Source organism: Engystomops pustulosus, chromosome 5 (genome assembly GCF_040894005.1).
Source record: "Engystomops pustulosus chromosome 5, aEngPut4.maternal, whole genome shotgun sequence".
Classification (NCBI taxonomy): domain Eukaryota; kingdom Metazoa; phylum Chordata; class Amphibia; order Anura; family Leptodactylidae; genus Engystomops; species Engystomops pustulosus.
In genome coordinates, this window is record NC_092415.1 from 185304321 (window position 1) to 185329207 (window position 24887).

Genomic DNA, 24887 nt, shown 5'->3' on the forward strand with positions numbered 1-24887 from the left:
AATGTAGTGAGAACGGTAAAAAACTGCATTTGAGCCGTTTCCTTGTGTGCTTGCATTTTACAGCTTTCACTTTACGCCCCAAATGACATGTCTACTTTATTCTTTTGGTCAGTACGATCACGGGGATAACACATTTATATAGGTTTTATAATGTTTTCATTATCTGTGCACTAGGCAGGAAACAGGAAGGTGTAGTGGGCGGGATGCAGCAGAGCCTGGAAGGTGTAGTGGGCGGGGTTGCCAGCACCGTGTAGGCTGGAATGGGTGGATACATTCCCTGCTGTGTTTACAGTACAATGCACTGTGGGGAATGTAGTTTCTGCAGCACAAAAACCTCTATACAGGAAGCTGAGATTGTAAACATTTGCAGGCCGATGTGTGACCCCATATGCAGGGAGGATTCAAAGTTTGAATCAAGGTAAGGCATGTTCTTTAGGATCATGAACTATGAATACTGGGAGCATCTGGAGAATTTTTATGGTCCCGGATAACCCCTTTAACACTCAAAAAAACGCATTTAAAGGGTTGGAGAAGCCAGAATGTAGGAATTGAGCAAAAGGCTGGGCTTGGAGACAAATTTTTTTGACCTTATTTCAAATAAATAAAAGCTGGTTGTTGTGGTGTGTATGTGATTGGGGGATGTCTTAAGATCAAGTGACCATATGTGACCTCCTCCCTGCAACAACTGTGGCCATCCCACAAGCTCATTTGCCATAATAGGGGGTCATTACATTTGTCTTAAGCTGTGGGTGGTCACATATGTAGTGGAGAGGATGGTCACATATGAGGACCTCATATGTGGCAAACATACACCCCCCCCCCACACACACACACACACATATGTGTCGGCACAGAGGAAGCTTATTTGTGACCATTCCCCCACGACATATGTGAACACATGAGTTCACAAAGATAAATGCATGCACACTGACACCTGCTGTAGATTGCAGTGTGTGCGAATGTGCCGGCATGCACAGTGACTTTTGCGTCCAGGACCTGCGGAGTTTATGCTGGGAAGGCAGGCATGCGCAGTAGACGGAGCGAAGTGTCGCCCCGACTGCGCGTGCGTCATGAAGACTCAACACCGCCGGCCCCCAGATTCTGAAGAGGGCCAAAACCCCGCCTATCCGTCCCGCAGGAGTTGTGAGCGATGTGGTCGTGACGTCAGCGGAAGTGGAGATAGGAGAAGATGCAGCGTCACGTGACCAACTCCGGAGCCGGCGAAAGAAGACACTTCTGACGAGGTAAGTATATTAGAAAGTTAGTTAGATTGCAGGTAGATGTAGAATAGTTAGGGAAAGTTTAGTCCTGGACAACCCCTTTAACAATATCAATTATTTTAATCTCACCTTTCAGTTTGCATCAAGATTGTGGTTCTTTAAAATACAGAAAAAGTGATAAAGGCAGCTTTGTCTTTATCTTCAGTTCTTTTGCTCCTAGAACCACAAAACTGATGCAAACTGAAAGATGAGATTCTTACCTTTAATATGACAGCATGGCTCTAGGTACTATAGAACTGATAGGCTTTCCCTGCAGCCTCTAAACTGGACTCATCTCATGCAAAATATCTCTGCTCATGACCCTGATCATGACTTTGGAGGAATCGTTTTTATAGGTAAATGGGAGAATTCTAGAAAGGACATTTCATCCCCTCCTTGAGGGAAAAAGTAGTTTAATTGGGTAAAAGCTTGTGAGAGGTTCCTTTTAAGACAGCATTCACACAGTACTTTTTTTGTAGTTAATGGGGGAAAAAAAAACATATTTTTTAAAATTGCAGTTATTAACCCTTCCAATGCCAGAAGTTAGTTTTTTTTGGTGTTTTATTTGTCAACATTATGTAACACCGGTACATTTTCTACAGTTTTCACTCATATAGAAATAAAATGTACCACATTAAAAAAAAATCTTACTAAGGGTACATTCAGACGGCCATATGCCTGCGCAGCTGCCGGCTGTGCGCTGGAGAGGAGGAGGAGGGGACCCCTCCATAGAGAACAGCGGCACACGGCTGCACAAACGGGGAAAGATGGAGCATGCTAGATGGGGGTTTTTTTTTACATTAATGAACAAAAAAATGAGTTTTTTGATCTTACCAATTGGCTGCAATGAAACAAAGGGGCAGATTTACTTACCCGGTCCATTCGCGATCCAGCGGCGGATTCATTAAGGCAGTTCCTCCGACTTCCACCAGGTGGCACTGCTGCGCTGAAGAGCATCGGAACGCACTCAAGTTCACCGGCCTTTTCCTAGTGAAGGTAAGTGCAAGCTCCGCGACACTTTTCTTTTTTTAAATGCGGCGGTTTTTCCGAATCCATCGGGTTTTCGTTCGGCCAAGCCCCCTTATGCCGATGCGCCACAATCCCAGGGCAATTCAGGGGAAATCAGCACAAATCGGACATATTCGGGGAAAACGTCGGGGGAAACGCGAATCGGGCCCTAAGTAAATGACCCCCAAAGAGTGAAAAAGTTAAAGGAGTCTGAATACTTTCTGTACCCACGGTATAACTCTCTACCACAAATTGCCACCTGTATAACTTTACATCCATCTAATCAAGGCCCTACCTGCTGATAGCGGATGCCACGGTGGAGGACGTGCCATAGGAGGGAGGCAGGACTGAATATTGTTCTTCTCATTACTTAGCTGGACATTCTCTAGGACAGCCTTTTCGTCGGTCTCTGGTGAAACAAAGATACCTTTTATCCCATTAAGGTAGTATATTATAAATTCACATGTCCATTTTTTTTTTCAAACATTTTTTATTGTATTTTTTTTTGTCCCCCAAAATTTTACAACCTGTGATAAGTTTTCCAACAATAATGATAAGTTTTATGGACTAGCATGGACAATTATCCAATGATCATATTTTGCACTGCATACATCGGATATTGTTGATAGCAGCTATCATGACCTCTGCTACGAATTGGGGATCATCGGGACTCATGTCACAGCATCTCCACATGAGCACATGAGGAATGAGCCAGTCCGCATTTGCATCAAAACATATGAAATGTGCATGAATGCTTCAAGTATGTAGGTTAGCCGTACCACAAATAAAAACAATGGGAGAGAATACAACTTTTAGCTACCAATGGAATTACTGTTGGAAAACACAATCGTTGGGGTACCCTCCTCTCCACCTCTCCTTCTTCTCCTTCCTCATCCTCTTCTAAGCTACCCACATAGTGAAATAAATACTCCACATGTCAGGTTAACTTCACATTGACCCCTACCGGGTGATAGAGGATGCCACTGTTGAGGACACTCCATCAGAGGGAGGCTGGACTGAATCTCGTTCTCTTTACAGAGCTGGATAGTCTCCGGGGTAGCCCTTTCATTTACCTCTGTTAAAACAAAAATGAAGGTATATGAATATTGTAGCATATATTAACCTTCCTGATTGACTTTACATTCACTCCTACCTTCTGTCAGTGGATGCCATTGTGGCAAGTAGGCCATGTTGGAAAGTGGGGATTCAATCCTATTCTCCTGTGAACATAGCTGGATAACGTCAGGATCTACAGTGGCCAGAGCTTCACAGGACAGGTTCTTCAATATGCCCCTAAACGGTACACAGGTAAGAAGTTGTTCACATTCCTGTACAAACCTGTGTGTTAATCTTACAGCTAGTTAGGAACATTCAATTTGAATACATACATAGAATGAGCTACATAGGCGTATATATAACTGTGAACTACAATATTCTGCCTACAGATTATAAGGCTTGCAGAGGTGAAAGATTTCCTTAAAATGGAACTTATCACCTTTTACATCACTAAACTACCAGCACCCTTCAGGTAGGTTATGAAATATCCTTTCCGGAATACAAAAAGAGGCTGGCTGGCTGTATACAAAAGGGGGCTGACTATATACTACATGGGGCTGACTATATACTACAGGGGGCTGACTATATACTACAAGGAGCTGGCTATATACTACAAGGAGCTGGCTATATACTACAGGAGGCTGGTTGTATACTACAGGGGGGCTGGCTGTATGTATACTACAGGGGGCTGACTATATACTACAGGGGGCTGGCAGGCTGTATACTCAAGGGGGTTGGCGATATACTACAGGGGGCTGGTTGCCTATATACTACAGGGGGCTGGCTGGCTATATACTACTGGGGGCTTGCTGGCTATATACTACAGGGGACTGACTGACTAAATACTAAAGGGGTCTGGCTATATACTACTGTGGGCTGGCTGGCTATATACTACTGGGGTCTGGCTGGCTATATACTACTGGAGGATGGCTATATACTACTGGGGGTGGCTGGCTTTATACTACAGAGGGCTGGCTGGCTATATACTACTGGAGGATGGCTATATACCACTGGGCCTGGCAGGCTATATACTACTGGAGGATGGCTGGCTATATACTACAGGGGGCAGGCAGGCTTTATACTACAGGGGTTGGCTGGCTTTATACTACAGGGGGCTTGAAGGCTATATACTACAGGGGCTGGCTTTATACTACAGGGGGCATACCGGATATATACTACAGGGTGCTGGCAGGCTACATACTACAGGGTGCTGGCAGGCTATGTACTACAGGGAGCTGGCAGGCTATATACTACAGGGAGCTGGCAGGCTATATACTAGAGAGCAGGGTCTAGCTATATACTGGGGCGGGGGGCTGTGACCAGTGCATTTCTCTCCCTCGGCGTATACTTGAGTCAATAGATTTTCCCAGTTTTCGGTGGTAAAATTAGGGGCCTCGGCTTATACACGGGTTGGCTTATACTCGAGTATATATTTATATTTGAAAACCTCATGATTGCAATGACCCAAAGAATATAGGGAATGTCTCATTTCGAGTGCACAATGAAAGCCATAAAAAACAAAGTCTACAAGAAAATGGCGCAAATTTGTTTCACCGCATTTGGAGTTTTTTTCCCGCTTCCAGTGTATGGAATATTCAATGCGATGATTTGGAAGTACAATTTGTAACACAGAAAACTAGCTCTCAAACAGCTATGTATACGGAAAAATAAAAAAGGTTGTGGATTTTTGAAGGTGGGGAAAAAATAATGGAAACTCAAAAATGAAAAAGGGCTGAGTCAGTAAAATAACGATAATCAGGATTATAAACAAATTATTTTTGTGAAATATTTTTTAAAAATCTACACTATAAACATAGCTTATGCTGATTTTGTGAATTTTTTTAAAACAAATTTTTTGTTAAGTAATTTTCAAAACATAGTAATAAAAGAAAAAGAGTAGCCTTTTGTACATAACAAATAAAGGAATATCGTACCATAACATAACATATGATAACATTAAACATATCAATGTCTTGTCTCTTAACACATATGCACTTTGCTAATAATGGTATCCATAGTAATGTTCCAGTATCATATACATATATATTTTAATAATATCCATAATAGCAATCATTAATGAGATTCCAATATCAATAGCTGCCTTGTAATCCAAAAAAGTGGAGGAAAAAGAAGAAAAAAAAAAAGAGTGAATTTTGTTATTCTTACTTGTACTTACTTTAGTGGGCGACGTTCTTTCTTACCATCTCCTGCTGCAGGTGAATCTATAAACTCCCAGGGCTCGACTATTTTTACCTATGAAAATGAATGTAGAAATGTATGAGGAATCTTGTCACAATGGGAGGAATTTCTTAATGTGTCTCAGGCTCCGACAGTGCAGAGCCCGACAACACTAGTTGAGTGCTTCACCGTATTCATCATTGTAATAATGAATGTGTTGCAGTATAAGACTGTCAAGTTCTACTTTTAGACCTGCTTTTAGCAGGTCCAAACAGTGTGCCACAGTTTGGCGCACAAGCTAATTTCAATATGACCACGCCCCCTTTCACCAGGCCACGCACCCTTTGTTAGACATGCCGGAAAGAGGTTAAAAGACGGTCTAAAAATCTTCATAAATGTGTCCAAAGGCATTTTAGACAGTTTTTGGCGCAATAATGAATGCCCCCAAAGTGTCTTAATAATTGCGTTGCTGATGGTGTGGGAACAGTTGTCTTGGGCTATATTCCCACTAACCGGTGCGCGTCGTACCGTAGTACACATCGGCCCCTCTGCATAGTGATATATGGCGCACGGTGCGCCGTATTCTGGGAAAAGATTGGCCACATGCGTGAACCTTGAAGCGTATGATGGAAAAGATTAGGGCTGAAGGCACCTAAATTAAAATGAGTGCTTAGCAGACATAGTAATAGTCACTAATATTATTTGTCTGTAAAATGTCAACTTTTCCGCAAATTTGCAATATGAAACAATATGAAATTTTGCTAAATATCTCCTGAGTTTTACTTTATAACTTATCTGAATACTAACCCTCTAAAATTCCTGCAGAAAATCTTGTACCAGAAAAAGATGGAGTGAAGCAGTAACTTGTCAAGTTACAGTTTATGATCTAGGGAGAGGCGGGGGCAGAAGGTAGCTGGAGCTATGCGGGAAGTTTCTATCTAAACCTAAGTGCTTTATTCGCATATATACAGGTTACAATCTCTGTCTATTCTGATCCCTGCTTCTAATTGAAAGTGCCCAGTCTATTGAAGATATCAAAGCATGTAGTCCCCACCCACCAAGTAGAATTAAGAGTGAAATATTGCAAACAGAGGGGACAACTGATTATGCTAATGAGCCAGAAGGGCTCTGGGTGGGCGTTACTAGAGTCCCTTCATGCTGCAGCTTACATTGTCTCCCCCTCCCTCTGAATGCTATAATCTCACAAAGTGGGTGGGAAAATTGCTCATGCACAGTATAACAGCTGGTGAGACTTCAGCATGTAGGGGCTCTGGTAATGCCCTCCAGACCTCCTCTTGCTCATTAGCATAATTTTAAAGTTAATTTCAGATGGAAGGTGGCCACGGATGATAAAGATAAGAAAATTACCACAGCCCTGGATCTATATAAGTAAGTGCCCCTGGTTTAATATGCTTGATTTTAATGGTAGATTTCCAATTAATATATCCCAAATACATTTGTAATTATATTCCTAAATCTTGACTGGAAGAACTAAAAATTAGTTCAAAAAGTTGTGTTTTATAGTAATTGACCATCGTATAATTGTACATACAGTACACACAATTCGGTCAATAGCTATTGAGTCCTGAGGGGGACAAATTGGAAACTTATTAGAATTTCCAAGTTACTAATACATTGCCAATAGTCATTTCTGATATATTTTGTGGTCAGCAAATACTTTAATCAATAGTTACCTTCTTTTTACCACTAGGCGGAGTATCACAAACGTTAATAGAATCGCATTCAGAGACATTATTCAGTACGTCTCCAATGTGCTGTGACTCAAGAAATTCCATGGTCGTCAGCCTAATAGAAAAGCAAAAGAGAATTTAGTTTGCCTATAATCCTACTGTCAGGCAATACAGGCGGTCCCCTACTTAAGAACATTCGACTTACAGACAAACCCTAGTTACAAACGGACCACTGGATATTGGTAATTTATTGTGCTTTAGTCCTATGCTACAATAATCAGCTATAACAGTTATCACAGGTGTCTGTAATGAAGATTTATTGTTAATCCTGATTCTTATGACAACCCAACATTTTTAAAATCCAATTGTCACAGAGATCAAAAAAGTTCTGGCTGGGATTACAATGATAAAATATACAGTTCCGACTTACATACAAATTCAACTTAAGAACAAACCTACAGACCCTATCTTGTATGTAACCCGGGGACTGCCTGTACCATAAAGTCTACCTCAATTTCAAGTAATTTTTATAAAATATGCCTCTTTCTCCGTGTCTCAGGCTTCTTTCCTACACCCCCTCTCTTCTAAACCCTTCACAAAATTGATTAATACACCCTGGAGCTTTACTGATTGATCAGGATACATTTGTTGCCTTTGAGGTCTATGTAGATGGGAGGGGGGAGAGAGAGTAGACTAGTTGCTACACAGTCCTACTCCTAGCAGCAAAGAGAACATTATAGAGCAGAACTGAGAAGACTCATTCCAAAACTGGAGTGAAGTAGAAAATTGAAACCACTTTCTCTCCATTTCTTCCAAAAGAATTGATTGGCTGCAATGGTATTCTGATCTTTTAGTAAAGGTGACAAATTATTTCTTATGTGGTGACTTCTATCAGTAAACTCAAGAGTGTGAAGAGGATACACGATCAATGTTAATTTTTGAAAAATCCCTTTAATAAGATACCCATAAGGACACCAGGCAGAGGCCAGTCTGATGGTTAGCTGCTATCATAGGTGTAGAAAGGCACATAGTGCCTTTCATGGGAATTGTGGAAATTACATCACACATCAAATTAAAGGGGCTTCCCTAAGACCAACACTTTAAGAAACATCCGTTCAGTGACACAGCAGATCCATCAGTCAAGAAAGCAATTCTGAAAATTGTAATATAAGGCTGGATTGTTATTCATGTCGCTGGCATAGAAGCTATAAACTTTAGTTTCTAGTGCACATATGTAATCTTATAAAAAAAACCGTACACCCTAGATTTTGCATTGCTGTCTACTAAGCCGCGTAACTTTTTTATTATTTTGTTGATAGAGCTGTTTTAGGGCTTATATTTTGCCGGACAAGTTGTACTTTTTATTGGTATTATGCAGGGATAAATGTTACTTTTTGATCACTTTTTATGGTGTTGGTTTGTTTGGTTCGGATGCACAAAAATAAAATGTTTTAAGGTGTTCACCTTATGGTTTCAGTAATGATTTTATTTTATTGTACGGTTGTTACAGACATGGGGATACCCAATATGTGGTGTTTGTGCAGTGATTTTCACCTTTTATTGTGTTTGGGAATTTTATTCTACAGTACATTGGCCAGGGGGTACTTTTATTGTGTATAACATTTTATTTTTATTAAATTTTCTTTTTTTACTGTTTTTACACTTTTTTCTCCCCCTCTGAATCATTTGATCAATTGTTCAAATGATTACACTCCTCTACTGATATATGGCAGTGCATTACAATAGACAGCCTATACAAATAAAAGGCAGCCCTGGGGTCTTTCATTGAACCCCAGGATTTCCATGGAGACGATCAGCCCCCTAGTACCTGGAGTGGGGGTGCCGATCGCTGGGTGGAGAGATGGGTGACCCCTTTAGGTGCTGCAGTCATGCTAGATCAAAAATAATTGGATTGACATCTTTGCATGAGGAGTCCACAGATACTGGCCATTTGACCAAACATAACCCTATTCCAATGAATAACAAATCATCCAGGTCTTGCAATAATGAAGGTTATTCACAGCGCTCCGGAGAGAGAATTAGGTCTGTGCTTTATTTTGTTTAGTTTTTTACTGCTTGGCACACAAGGATTCAACCACAGTTACCATAGGAATCATTGATTCCTGACATAAATGCATTGAGGCTCCCGCTTCCGTACGAGATGTACTTGTAGCACAGCGGGATACATTCATTAAACCCGGGCATAATAGAAACAAGGCATTTTTAGCTTTCTTTTTTGCTACCTGATACTTACAGTAATCGTTCCTGCACAAAGCTTTATAATACCAATTATTACAGCGGCTCTATGTTTCCTTGTGTTTTATGTGCCGATGTAGTGTTTGTTATTACGTTGCGCTTTTAGCAGTGAAACTCCTCAAGTTAACAAAAAGTTGTTTGCGCCAAAGTCCTTGTAAAACACTTTGTAAACCCCTTGCAAGCCCACCTCAAGGTGCCATTGATTAAAAAGGTGTTTTCTGTGCTCCGCTTTCATACTGATCATTCCACAGGGGAGAACTGGGGGCTTAAAAGTTGTCGGAGTCTGCACAAGTAGGAGGAGTTAGCAAACTGTTAGCCATAGTAACATTTTGGTAGATAGCAGACAAGACTTTTTGTACATAGCCAATCAAGACTTAGACAGCACATTTACTTACCTGTCTGACGGAGTTCACCCAAAGTGCATTGTCCGACGATAATGCACTGTGCCGCGATTCAGTAAGATCGTGCGCCCGATATCCAGCATGTGTCGCTTCCCCACTCAGGTCCGCCGGAGTTCACCTTCTTCTTCCTGGTGCATGTAAGTGCATTGTCTTGCGACACAATTTGAGAGTTAAATTCTGCGCTCAGTCTGAATCAGTTGCCCCCCGATTTGTGTGACATGAAAGCCAGCGCAGCTGCGGCACAATCCGATCGTGTGCGGCACAATCCCCGCACAAACCCCTGTTAAATACCTGTCAAAGCCGTGGAAATGCCGAAAACCGTGAACAGCCCGACGAAAGTGCGATACGCGACCCATAGTAAATAAGCCCCAGAATCCCAGGCTGTAGCCTCTACTCTCTTCTTAGTGATCTGGATAATTAGGTTCCGCTCACTAAGGCCCCTTCCACACTTGCGTTGCAGATCACGTCAGAGTTTGATCAGGGTGCGATCAGGGTTTGGACAGTGAAAAACGCACATTTTGCATCAGAGTGCAATCAGTTTTCAGTCAGAGTTTGTTCAGTGTCACAATTTTTCAATGCAATTTCAATGCGTTTTTCACGCGCAGAAAATGCGTGTGAAATGGACTCAGGACAGAGCTCTATCTTTTCTATGGCAATTGATGCGTAAAAAACGCATTGCACTTGCACTTGCAAGACTTGTATGGTGCGTTTTTCACACGCGTGACTTGCAAAAGTAGAGATTTAAACACGAGTTAAAAAAGACCCATTGATTACAATGGGTCAGAGTGCAAAGCAAGTTCTGCACGTCAAAAGCACGCGCAGAAAACGCGTGTGAAAAACGCAATGGTGGAAGGGGCCTAAGAAGAGCCGTCTTGTCTGGCTCCTGAACGGCTTCCTATTTAATGTACAATAGGGATCCTCATGCCAGTAAGTCACCCCACTCCACACCACTTTTAACCTGATTTTATCGTGTTAAAGGGGGCATGGTGAGCCAATTAGGGGTCGCGAAACGACCCATCACTACAGTGAGCAGAGCAATGCAGGGAAGACAAAGAGCTGATAGCACAGATCACTGGATCCCTCCATCCTGTACTGAACATACAGTAAATCACTAAATAAAATATCCTAACTGTGTCCCAAGCACAGATGTGACCCTAACCCAACCTAACTTATAAATTCTACATCCATTTTACAATGTCACATCCATACTAAAATGAATTACAGTGACCTATACACACAAATACACCTATGTTCTATTAAACACAGGGCAGCTGAGGGGGGAGGTACAGAAAATAGCTTCTGACATGCAGAAGGATGGAGAAGACTGAGCATATATAAGTAAATTATCTTCATCCTGTGTATCAGACTGCTGTGCTGATCTTCCATCCTCACTGACCCAACTATGGCCTACAGAGAAGGGGGTGTTGTGCAGAGCAGGTGAGGTGCGGGGGGGTGTGCACAATTAGCAGCCAATAGTGCCGGACATCTTGTCTCCGTGCTCCTGGCTGTTAACTATAAGTTTCTTTTCTAGGTGATTCTGCTGTATCAAGACTAACGGAGGATAGCACAAGGATCAACATCAAGAGGAGCAGAGGTGAGTATTTCTAGGTTTTTTTTGTTTATTTCAAATGGTTTCATTCCTTTAAGCAAACACCCATGTAGGTAAGCCAGCACACCAGTGAGTATGCCTACTATGTACAAGTATGTAACTACTATAATACTGCCCCTACGTACAACAATATAACCACTATAATACTGCCTCCTATGTACAAGAATATAACTGCTATAATACTGCCCCTACGTACAACAATATAACCACTATAATACTGCCTCCTATGTACAGGAATATAACTACTATAATACTGCCCCTATGTACAAGAATATAACTGCTATAATACTGCCCACTATGTACAAGAATATAACTACTATAATACTGCTCCCTATGTACAAGAATAAAACTACTATAATACTGCCCCCTATGTACAAGAATATAACCACTATAATACTGCCCACTATGTACAAGAATATAACTACTATAATACTGCTCCCTATGTACAAGAATATAACTACTATAATACTGCCCCTATGTACAGGAATATAACTACTATAATACTGCCCCCTATGTACAAGAATATAACTACTATAATACTGCCCCTGTGTACAGGAATATAACTACTATAATACTGCCCACTATGTACAAGAATATAACCACTATAATACTGCCCACTATGTACAAAAATATAACTACTATAATACTGCCCCCTATGTACAAGAATATAACCACTATAATACTGTCCCCTATGTACAGTAATATAACTACTATAATACTGCTCCCTATGTACAAGAATATAACCACTATAATACTGTCCCCTATGTACAGGAATATAACTACTATATTACTGCCCCCTATGTACAAGAATATAACTACTATAATACTGCCCCCTTTGTACAAGAATATAACTACTATAATACTGCCCCCTATGTACAAGAATATAACTACTATAATACTGCCCCCTATGTACAAGAATATAACTACTATAATACTGCCCCCTATGTATAGGAATATAACTACTATAATACTGCCTCCTATGTAGAAGGATATAACTACAATAATACTCCCCCTATGTAGAAGGTGTGGGAGATTTGGCCCAGTAGAGACTGTGGTAGCGGGGTGCTGTGATGCAGTTCAAGACAGTGACACCAAAGTACAGTCCAAAACAGGTCTCGCCTGCGTTTATTGTAGCAGCAAAATAAAACAGCCTTTACATTCAGGCATTAAACAAACAAAATCCTACCCGTCAGGGTGCTAACTATACAGGTGTTCACTAACTCACCACTAACAAAATCACTTGGCTGCTCCAGGCACAGAGGTCAGGGCTGTGTGCTCTCCAGCCTCCTTCCAGAGAGAGACAACACTTCCAGCTCTGCTGAGCGGTTTAAAAAAAAAGACTGATTGGGCTGCTCCCATCACCTGTGTCCAAGGTGCTGGACACCCAACCGCAGCACTAAGGCCTTGCATAATAGCAAAACCTAGGGGAAACATACCGCCCATCCACAGTTAACCCCTTCAGTGTCTCACATACCCTCCCCCTCTGTTTGACCCTGTGGGGGCGAACACTTTTGGCCATCAGACAGTGGGTACGGGATAGGGCATCGGCATTCCCATGCAGCTTTCCCGCTCGATGTTCTACCGTGAATTTGAAATTCTGCAACATTAGGAACCACCTTGTGACCCTGGCGTTCCTCTCTTTGGCCTGACTCATCCAGGTGAGGGGAGAGTGATCGGTCACCAGTGTAAACTGTCGCCCTATCAAGTAGTACCTCAGGGATTCCAGAGCCCATTTTATCGCCAAGCACTCCCTCTCAACTATACTGTAGTTCTTCAGGAGGTGTCAGCTTGCGGCTCAGGAATGTCACGGGATGTTCCTCACCCTCAACTACTTGGGACAGGACAGCCCCTAAGCCCACGTCAGAAGCGTCAGTCTGCACAATAAAGGTCTTGGTGAAGTCAGGGGTGATCAGTACCGGTCCCTTGCACAAAACCATCTTAAGTCGCTGAAACGCCCCCTCAGCCTCTTCACTCCACTTTACCATCACCGCCCTGCTACCCTTGGTCAGGTCAGTCAGGGGTGCCGCTATGGTAGCAAAATCGGGGATAAATCGGCGATAATAGCCCACTATGCCTAGGAAAGCCCTCACTTGCTTCTTGCTCATAGGTCGTGGCCACTGCTGGATCGCCTCCACTTTATTTTCTTGGGGTTTGATGACACCTCGCCCAATACGATACCCCAGGTAACGGGCCTCTTCCAGACCCAGAGCACATTTTTGGGGGTTCGCTGTCAACCCTGCTGCCCTCAGGGAGTCTACCACTGCTTGCACCTTGGCCAGGTGACTCTCCCAATCGTTACTATAAACTATGATGTCATCCAGATAGGCCGAGGCATATCTCCGGTGAGGTTTTAGCACGAGATCCATTAACCTCTGGAATGTGGCGGGAGCCCCATGTAGCCCAAAGGGGAGTACCACGTACTGAAAAAGCCCATCAGGGGTAACAAAAGCGGTCTTCTCTTTGGCCCTGTCAGTAAGGGGTACCTGCCAATACCCTTTCGTCAGGTCAAGGGTGGAGAAGAACCTAGCCTGTCCAAGTCGTTCTATCAACTCGTCAACCCTGGGCATGGGATAAGAATCAAATTTGGACACCTCGTTCAACTTCCTAAAGTCATTGCAGAACCGTAGGGAACCATCAGGTTTGGGAATCAACACAATAGGACTCGACCAGTCACTTTTAGACTCCTCGATAACCCCCAGGTCTAACATCTGCCTGACTTCTTCGGATATGCCTTTCCGGCGCGCTTCCGGGACCCGGTAGGGTTTTTGGTGTACCCGGATGTGGGGTTCGGTTACGATGTCATGCTTGATGACTGAAGTACGTCCCGGTAACTTAGAGAACACATCCACATTTCGGAGCACAAACTCCTTCGCTTCCTGAATCTGGGCCCTGGAGAGGGACTCTGGGATCTGTACTTCAGGCACCTTGGCATCGGGTACACCTACCGTCGGTGTCACCTTCTTGGGGACAGACGCTTTTTCTACTCCCACGGCTATCAGGGACTCTCTTTCCCTCCATGGCTTTAGGAGGTTCACGTGGTATATCTGTTCGGGTTTCCTCCTCCCCGGCTGAGATACCTTGTAGTTAACCTCCCCCACTTTCTCCATGACCTCATATGGTCCTTGCCATTTTGCCAAGAACTTGCTCTCAACGGTGGGCACCAGAACTAGCACTCTGTCGCCTGGGTTAAAGGTCCTGAGTCTGGCTGACCTATTGTAGACCCTAGACTGGGCCTCTTGTGCCGTTGTCATGTGCTCCTTTACAAGGGGCATTACCGCCGCTATGCGGTCCTGCATAAGGGAGACGTGTTCTATCACACTACGGTGGGGGGTCCTCTCCTGTTCCCAGGTCTCCTTGGCTATATCCAAAAGCCCACGTGGGGAACGGCCATATAACAGCTCAAAGGGTGAGAAACCCGTGGAGGACTGGGGAACTTCACGTATGGCAAACATCAAATAGGGCAACAAACAATCCCAGTCCTTCCCATCCTTGCGGACCACCCTCTTTAGCATCCCCTTCAAGGTCTTGTTAAACCTCTCAACCAGACCATCTGTCTGAGGATGATACAAAGAGGTGCGGAGCTGTTTAACCTGCAGTAACTTACACATCTCCTTCATTACCCTAGACATGAATGGGGTACCCTGGTCAGTCAAGATTTCCTTGGGGAGGCCTGTGCGTGAGAATACCTGGAACAGCTCCCTAGCAATATTTTTGGAGGAGGTGTTCCTTAACGGAATCGCCTCGGGATACCGCGTAGCGTAGTCCAGGATAACCAGGATGTATTGGTGCCCCCTTGAGGATTTGACTATCGGGCCAACCAGATCCATTGCAATCCGCTCAAATGGCACCTCTATGATTGGTAGCGGGACCAAAGGACTCCTGAAGTGGGACACCGGGGCAGTAAGTTGACACTCAGGGCAGGAGCTACAATACCGGTTTACCTCCTCCCACACCCCGGGCCAGAAAAATCTCTGCAGGATCCTCTCCCGGGTCTTCTCAGCACCTAAGTGCCCTCCCAGCACATGTTTGTGTGCCAACTCTAGCACCAGCCTACGGTGAGATTGGGGTACTACAAGTTGCTCAACCTCCTCACCCCGTATCTGGTCAACCCTGTATAACAGCTCCCCAACAATCACCATTCGGGGGTATATTTTGTCAGCCCCTGGTATTTGGAGTACCCCATTTATCACCTTAACATTCTCCCGTGCTTTAAACAAGGTAGGGTCCTGTAGCTGTGCAGCCCCAAAATTCTCACGGGAAAACTCAAGGTCCGGCATGTCGGCCACCTCCTCGTGGCCCTCGACCTCACCAGCTAGGACCTCTAGGGGAGAGAATTCATCACATGGGGTCACCCCTACTGCTGGTGTGGGTACATCGGCCTCAAAGGGTTCAGGGGCCAAGGCCGGACATACCTGACGTCCATTATCTGCAACAGCACCTGAGGTGGGTCTTCGTCTCCAGAGGTCCCAAAACACCGGTAAGTCTCTGCCGATAATAGCCTCATGAAACAGGGTCCCCACCACCCCCACTTCATGGGTAATAGTACCACAAGGTGTATGTAGGTTGATGACAGCAGTGGGATATTCGCGAGTGTCCCCATGTATACACAACACTCCCACTTTACGCCCACTGTACAGTCCAGGATCAACCAAAGTTCCCCGCACCAGGGTAACCAGACTCCCAGAGTCTAGCAAGGCTTCCACCGTGTGACCACCGATTGTGACCATACACACTTGGGGTTCTGCATCCGTGACTGACTCGGCAGCCAGAACCGGCCGGGCAAACAGTGACATTCGCCGGGTCTGGTTGCAGTCCATTGGCTCCACTGACAGGGGACAGTTGGCAGCAATATGGCCCATTTCATGGCATCGCCAGCACTGGATACGGCTATGACCTCGGTCACGAGCCTCACTGGGTTTCTGTGTATCCAAGCCCCCCAGTGTACCCCCTCCCAACCTGACCTGTTTCCCTTTTTCTGCAGTAGCAGTCCTACCAGATGGTTTAATGGCCTTGTCACTGGCACTGCTTCGTGTGGGAGGGATAAGTAGAAGATCCTCCGTAGCCCGATATCTCTCTACTAGGGACACGAGTTCCTCAGCATTTGTGGGACCGGCCTGTCCAACCCACCGCTGGAGCCGAGAGGGCAGAGAACGGGTGAACTTGTCAAGAACCACTCTCTCGACCATCTGTGCTGGGGTGCAGTCATCGGGTTGTAGCCACTTCCGGACAAGATGGATCAGGTCATGCATTTGGGAGCGCGGGGGTAGTTTTTCAGAGTATGCCCACTGGTGAACCCGGCTGGAACGAACTTGAACGGTGACCCCAAGACGAGCCAGAATCTCCGCCTTTAGCTGGGGGTACTCACGGGCCTCCGTTTCACTCAGGTCGTAGTAGGCCTTCTGCGATTCGCCGGTCAGGAACGGTGCCAGGACATCTGCCCACTGCTCAGCTGGTAACTCCTCTCGCTCAGCTACTCGCTCAAACACAGTGAGATAAGCCTCCACGTCATCGGTCGCCGTCATCTTTTGTAAAGCCTTCTGCACTGCAGCCCGTGCGGAGCGCTGGACAACCGGGTACCCTTGCAAACCAGTATGGGACCCCTCAGTAGTCGTCGCTTGCTGTGCTGCCACAACGCCAGAAAACTTCTCCATCATCAGCTGGAACATGGCTCGGGACTCCTCCTGCTGTTGCTGGAGCATGGCTTGCTGCTGGCGGGACCTCTCCTCCTGCTGCTGGAGCATGGCTTGCTGCTGGCGGGACCTCTCCTCCTGCTGCTGGAGCATGGCTTGCTGCAGCTGTCGATTAGCCTGGGACTCTTCCTGCTGCTGCTGCCGATAAGCTCTGGCCTCCTCCTGCTGCTGGCGGGATCTCTCCTCCTGCTGCTGGAGCATGGCTTTAATAAAGTCCTCCATCTTGGCTTTATCCTGCAATTTGCCTGCTGCTTTCACCCAGGCCATGCAATGTTGCAGGATGTAGCGAGCCTTTCAGGTGTGTGTCTTTTTGAACTGCCCGCAATCCGAAGCACCATATGTGGGAGATTTGGCCCAGTAGAGACCGTGGTAGCGGGGTGCTGTGATGCAGTTCAAGACAGTGACACCAAAGTACAGTCCAAAACAGGTCTCGCCTGCGTTTATTGTAGCAGCAAAATAAAACAGCCTTTACATTCAGGCATTAAACAAACAAAATCCTACCCGTCAGGGTGCTAACTATACAGGTGTTCACTAACTCACCACTAACAAAATCACTTGGCTGCTCCAGGCACAGAGGTCAGGGCTGTGTGCTCTCCAGCCTCCTTCCAGAGAGAGACAACACTTCCAGCTCTGCTGAGCGGTTTAAAAAAAAAGACTGATTGGGCTGCTCCCATCACCTGTGTCCAAGGTGCTGGACACCCAACCGCAGCACTAAGGCCTTGCATAATAGCAAAACCTAGGGGAAACATACCGCCCATCCACAGTTAACCCCTTCAGTGTCTCACAAAGGATATAACTACTATAATACTGCTCCCTATATACAAGACTATAACTACTATAATACTGCCCCCTATGTACAAGAATATAACTGCTATAATACTGCCCCCTATGTACAAGTATATAACTGCTATAATACTGCCCCCTATGTACAAGTGTATAACACTGATGATCTCACAAGCATATCAAATATGGCAGCACCCATGCACAGCCAGATTTAATAGGTTAACGTTAGGCATCAACTGGATAATACAACTGATATCTCCCTGTATGAAGACGGCTCTGCCTGGATCCCTCTCCATACATCTTTTAGTACATGAAAACATACTATAACTTCGTAATGTGGCTAGGGGGTCAACCTGTCACATATAAGTAGCTCTTATTTTAGAAAGGTGTCACAAATGTCATCCATCGTTGTATCCTTGGAAATCACGGATAACATACTGCCGAGAAAAATAAACTGGTTGTATGAACTTGCCCTGAACTGGATTAGAAGTTTTTGTATTTTAAGATGCTCACCCTTTGTATAATGGCAGTATTTTTGTGCTCTGTAGTGGACTTGTTTTTATATAATGATTATTGAGGTATTTTGTCAGAGTTGAAGTTTGTTTGCAAAGTTCTAAAATGATTGAAAAGAAGTAGCCGGAAATTTCTTTTAACCGTTTGCTGTTACGTTTCATGCGTGACTCACTTGAGAAACCTGCACCTAAGCAACTTTACCAGAAAATGAGGAACATTGCTGATGTCATGAAAGAAAGAAGAACATATAATAGAGGTTTATTGTAAATATCAAACTTATGCTGTGGATCTGCTACTGTGTGTGCAGCATAAACAGCCGGGTCTTACTTATTGGACCCCGCTAGTTACCCAATGGGGGGGGCCCACTTGTGACCCATGTGAGTGAGTGGCACAGCAAGTCCTTCATGAACATTGACTAATACATCTCCCTGCAATTGTATGGTACTAGTCATGGCAGCCAAACACTGTTCCCATGTAGGGCATATCCAGGAAAGTGCCAGGGCCCAAAGGTATTGGAGGGGCCCACAGGGTCTCCCTGATCAATTTTACCTGTTACTTTAAGACACCGGTAAAAATGATCCCTGTGGCAGCATGTACAAGTATTTCCCATGTATGTGCTCTCTAATGTGCACAATGCAGTCTGGATTCCGCCCATAGCAGAAGACAGAGCACAGAGATGATCGCTCCCTGTCCTGTTTTTTTTAGCAACCTGTGAGACTAATGGCTGCTGTGGGGGCACTGTGACTATTGCCTACTGAGGGGGGCACTGTGACTATTGCCTTATGGGGGACACTGTGACTATTGCCTACTGGGGGGGGGGCACTGTGACTATTGCCTACTGGGGGTAAGCACTGTGACTATTGCCTATGCGTGGGGGGGAGCACTGTGACTATTGCCTACTGGGGGTAAGCACTGTGACTATTGCCTACTGGGGGTAAGCACTGTGACTATTGCCTACTGGGGAGGGGAGGACTGTGACTATTGCCTACTGGGGGGTCCACTGTGACTATTGCCTACTGGGGAGGGGAGCACTGTGACTATTGCCTACTGGGGAGGGGAGCACTGTGACTATTGCCTACTGGGGAGGGGAGCACTGTGACTATTGCCTACTGGGGAGGGGAGCACTGTGACTATTGCCTACTGGGGAGGGGAGCACTGTGACTATTGCCTACTGGGGAGGGGAGCACTGTGACTATTGCCTACTGGGGAGGGGAGCACTGTGACTATTGCCTACTGGGGAGGGGAGCACTGTGACTATTGCCTACGCGTGGGGGGGAGCACTGTGACTATTGCCTACTGGGGGTAAGCACTGTGACTATTGCCTACTGGGGGTAAGCACTGTGACTATTGCCTACTGGGGAGGGGAGGACTGTGACTATTGCCTACTGGGGGGGTCCACTGTGACTATTGCCTACTGGGGAGGGGAGCACTGTGACTATTGCCTACTGGGGAGGGGAGCACTGTGACTATTGCCTACTGGGGAGGGGAGCACTGTGACTATTGCCTACTGGGGAGGGGAGCACTGTGACTATTGCCTACTGGGGAGGGTAGCACTGTGACTATTGCCTACTGGGGGTAAGCACTGTGACTATTGCCTACTGTGAGGGGACACTATAACTATATTGGCTACTGTGGGGCACTTTAACTTTTGTTACTCTAGTGTTTGTACGCAGGAAGCATCGAGTTATTAAAATATATTACACTAGTGTGGGAGAGCACAAAATTTGCTAGTCTGCGTCTGAGGGAGCACTGTTGTTCCTATGGGTCATTCTATGGGCATGAATGAAGACAGACATGGGTCATAGGGTCACACATTTTCATTCGGGGCAATATGTAATTAACAGAATATCCCTTTAACCCATAAATGACCCATGACATACTTTTACATCATAGCGTTGTTTAGGAGGAATAGAGAGGGCTCACGTGCTGAGCTGTCTCCATACATCCTGGGTATTTGCTGCTTTATGGTGGCCCTAATCATGGGAGCTAACTGTGCATGCTGCCATCTTGGCTTGGATAAGCTGTGAATCTCTGTATCAGTCTCTCATTGTTAAACTCATACAAATCTTAAGTAAAAAGTCCATCTATTGCAATACAGTAGCACTGCAGTATATGGTAAAAGCAATCAGACCCTCTAGGGTTCAAGTACCTTAAGGGGCATCAAATTAAAAAACAAAATAAAAAGTTAAAAAAAAACTTAAATTCAAGTTTTCTCTAGATAAGAAATAAGAATAAACCAAGATAATCATAAATATGTTATGTATCACTGTGTCGCAAAAGTCCCAATCTATCAAAATCTAAAAATTGCTATGACGCCACTGAACCCCATAAAGGAAAATAGCACCAAAATGTCTATCAACATTTTACAATGCCTAAAATTGTAATAAAGATTAATCACACAGTATATTTCCCAAAATGGTAGCATTGAAAACTTCAGCTGGTCCTGCAAAAAAGACACCTCTGAATATGGCGAGGGAAGAATTTTTTTTTTTTTATAGAAAACATTTATTATAAATTATATTTTATTATATGTTACAATATATAATATATTATTATTATAAACATAATAAAACCTGCATAATTTTGGTATCTCCATGACCGTACCCACCCCAAGAATAAAGAGGAGGTGTCACCTGGATCGCACAGCGAAAGGCGTAAATGCAGAGCGCACAGGAAAATACCGCAAATGTGGTTTGTGGTTAATTTCACCACATTTGGGATTTTTTTTTCAATGCAATGTGTCCTGCAAAAAAACAAGCCCTCATACAACTTTATACATAGAAAAAATTAAGGGTTTTTGAAGGTGGAGAGTGAAAAAGGGAACAAAAAAATTTAAAATAAAGTTGCAGCATTCAGGGGTTAAAGTTATTGAATGAAACTATTCACTGACAACAAGCAGAACTGACATCATGAATAAAATCCCAATATACACTTGTTCATTATACACAGAGTCAGTGAGTAGCGCTCCCTCTGGTGGAGCACAGGTCACACTGCAGCCTTCCAGATCCCGCCTCTATCCCTGTCTATGATAAACTTACCGGGTTTCTGAATTGTACATACGTAACGGGGCGTATATATACGCGTCGTAGTGACGTCAGCTGTTGGGGGGGAGGAGCTGAGAGTGGACTTGTTGCTCCGCACTTTGATCCCTTTTGGGGTCTGGTCGAGGGATTTGCAGGGATTGCAGGGTTTTTTTTAGCGTTTTTACAATGACTAACGATCAGGGAGTGACGCAATAACAGCCCCTGCTCGGGGGATGGCGTCAGTTATCGCCGGGGTTACGGCGGGTGCAGCGCGCATCATAGAGGTCGGGTGCACATCATGGGAGTTGTAGTCCTGTACTAGATCATCATAATTGGTGCAGGACGCCGCTATTTACTATAGAGCAGACGTGGTGAGAGGATTATTGGTGTCATTGTAACGTCGTGGGCACAGTATTGGGGGCTGTTCACACTGCACTGCTAGACGCACATGGGAGAGATTGAAGCTGAATGCTAACACAGGGACTCTGTGATCTCTGTCCTCATACTGAGTGCAGGACGATATGCACACAGCTCATCTTCTGCTGTCTTGTAGATAGGACACTATGTACGATCTGCTCAGCTCCCACTGCTCTATAACATGCTGCCTGCAGATAGGACACTATGTACGATCTGCTCAGCTCCCACTGCTCTATAACATGCTGCCTACAGATAGGACACTATGTACTGGCTGGTCAGCTCTTCCTGCTCTATAATATGCTGCCTGCAGATAGGACACTATGTACGATCTGCTCAGCTCCCACTGCTCTATAACATGCTGCCTGCAGATAGGACACTATGTACGATCTGCTCAGCTCCCACTGCTCTATAACATGCTGCCTACAGATAGGACACTATGTACAGGCTGGTCAGCTCCTCCTGTTCTATAATATGCTGCCTGCAGATAGAACACTATATACAGGCTGATCAGCTCCTCCTGCTCTATAACATGCTGCCAGCAGATAGGACACTATGTACAATATGCTCAGCTCCCACTGCTCTGTAACACACTGCATGCAGATATGACACTATATACAGGCTGATCAGCTCCTCCTGCTCTATAATATGATGCCTGCAGATATGACACTATGTACAATCTGCTCAGCTCCTCCTGCTTTATAACATGCTGCCTGCAGATAGGGTGCGATGTACAATATGCTCAGCTCCTCCTGCTCTATAACATGCTGCCTGCAGATAGGACACTATGTACAGTCTCCTCAGCTCCTACTGCTCTATAACATGCTGCCTGCAGATAGGACACTTTGCAAGATCTGCTCAGCTCCTCCTCCTCTATAACATGCTGCCTGCAGATAGGACACTATGTACAATCTGCTCAGCTTCTGCTGTATAACATACTGCCTGCAGATAGGACACTGTTTACAATCTGCTCAGCTCCTGCTGTATAACATACTGCCTGCAGATAGGACACTATGTACAATATGCTCAGCGCCCCTCGCTCTATAACATGCTGCCTGCAGATAGGACACTACGTACATTCTACTGAGCTTCTCCTGCTCTATAACATGCCTCCTGCAGATAGGGCGCTATGTGCAATCTGCTCAGCTCCTACTGCTCTATAACATGCTGTCTGCAGATAGGACACTTTGCAAGATCTGCTCAGCTCCTCCTCCTCTATAACATGCTGCCTGCAGATAGGACACTATGTACAATCTGCTCAGCTTCTGCTGTATAACATACTGCCTGCAGATAGGACACTATTTACAATCTGCTCAGCTCCTGCTGTATAACATACTGCCTGCAGATAGGACACTATGTACAATATGCTCAGCGCCCCTCGCTCTATAACATGCTGCCTGCAGATAGGACACTACGTACATTCTACTGAGCTTCTCCTGCTCTATAACATGCCTCCTGCAGATAGGGCGCTATGTGCAATCTGCTCAGCTCCTACTGCTCTATAACATGCTGCCTGCAGATAGGACACTTTGCAAGATCTGCTCAGCTCCTCCTCCTCTATAACATGCTGCCTGCAGATAGGACACTATGTACAATCTGCTCAGCTTCTGCTGTATAACATACTGCCTGCAGATAGGACACTATTTACAATCTGCTCAGCTCCTGCTGTATAACATACTGCCTGCAGATAGGACACTATGTACAATATGCTCAGCGCCCCTCGCTCTATAACATGCTGCCTGCAGATAGGACACTACGTACATTCTACTGAGCTTCTCCTGCTCTATAACATGCCTCCTGCAGATAGGGCGCTATGTGCAATCTGCTCAGCTCCTCCTGCTCTATAACATGCCTCCTGCAGATAGGGCGCTATGTACAATCTGCTGCTCTCCTTGTGCTCTATAACGTGCTGCATGTAGATAGGACACTATGTACAATCTACTCAGCTACTCCTGCTCTATAACCTGGCGCTCCATTCATTAATTAGAAGAGGACCCCTATTCTTGGGATCAGTTGCCGAACCCCCACCAGATAGATTGTTATCCCCCTTCTGTTCACTGCCCCGAAGCCGCGCACTACTGTGCATGTGCAGACGACAGGCTTCGCGGACGAGGGCGCGCAGCTATGAGGAGATATCTGGTTGGAGGATCAAAGAGGCTACTTGGGCTTGGAGTAGCCGCGCCTTGTAGTCTCATCTCCGGCTACTCCTCGCTCCAGTAGCCTCCTCCCTAAAATTTCCATATTGGGGAAATAAAAGTTCTAAAAAGATTGTGGGGATGTAAGGATTAGCCCTTTTAAGGGTTAATCCTCACATCCAATAGATCCACCTTTATAGGTAGATCTGTGGTGGTAGGTTCCCTTTAAATGTGAGTTTTCCATCTTATGTGATGATAAGTACGATAGGTCATCCTGATGGAGGTGAACGGACTCGCGTGACCGCGGCCTGAGGCCGCACACAATGAGCTGCGTTGCGTTTTTTTGATGCGTTTTTGAGGCATTCCAAAGGTTTCAACCTTAATCACATGTTAAAGTAACATTGCGTTTCCACTGCATTCGATAAACGCAATGTTACTTCACCATGTGATCAAGGCTGAAGCCTTTGGAATGCGTCAAAAACGCAATACAATGCATCGTGTGAATGCGCCCTTAAGCATAGAGCCTGTTCACTGAATGTCCACGCTAACCAATCTGAAATTGATGATCTGGCCTTGCTGCTTTCAAAAGCGGCTGAGAATTTGCTTAAAGGGCTTCTCCAGTTACAGACAAGTTAGTTCCTGTACGCTGGGGGTCTCAGTGATAGGACCCTTAGGCTGGCGCCACACGTAGCGCTTTGTCTGCGCTTGCAAACGCAGACAAAGTCGCGCCCACCAGGGCGGGCCTCGACCCGATCGCATCGGCGTTTCTATGGAAACGCCTGCGATCGGGAACAAGCCGTTAATTTAACTCAAAACACCGGCGGCTCGTTCCCGATCGCAGGCGTTTCTATAGAAACGCCGATGCAATCGG

The 24887-nt window shown here is 45.1% G+C and overlaps 2 protein-coding genes across 3 annotated transcripts in view; one reads left to right on the forward strand and one right to left on the reverse strand.

Annotated features, from left to right (window-relative positions):
• The window catches only part of CREM (cAMP responsive element modulator), a 37231-nt gene extending 15610 nt beyond the window's left edge, over nucleotides 1–21621 (reverse strand). The window contains exons 1-6 of one of the 2 annotated variants that reach the window (XM_072154015.1): nucleotides 21483–21620; nucleotides 7196–7307; nucleotides 5500–5576; nucleotides 3421–3560; nucleotides 3232–3342; nucleotides 2563–2676 (exon numbers count right to left, since the gene is read on the reverse strand). In XM_072154015.1, coding sequence (XP_072010116.1) covers nucleotides 2563–2676; nucleotides 3232–3342; nucleotides 3421–3560; nucleotides 5500–5576; nucleotides 7196–7307; nucleotides 21483–21502 — 574 coding nt within the window. In that variant the 5' untranslated portion in view covers nucleotides 21503–21620. Of the gene's footprint in view, nucleotides 1–2562; nucleotides 2677–3231; nucleotides 3343–3420; nucleotides 3561–5499; nucleotides 5577–7195; nucleotides 7308–21482 lie in introns of both variants that reach the window. The other variant, XM_072154016.1, reaches the window with a different exon arrangement.
• A 114-nt stretch (nucleotides 21622–21735) lies between these two features.
• Nucleotides 21736–24887, forward strand: part of CUL2 (cullin 2) — a 52106-nt gene continuing 48954 nt past the window's right edge. Inside the window, exon 1 of the mRNA XM_072154014.1 lies at nucleotides 21736–21838. The gene's annotated coding sequence lies outside the window, so the exon portion shown is untranslated. The remainder of the gene's footprint in view (nucleotides 21839–24887) is intronic.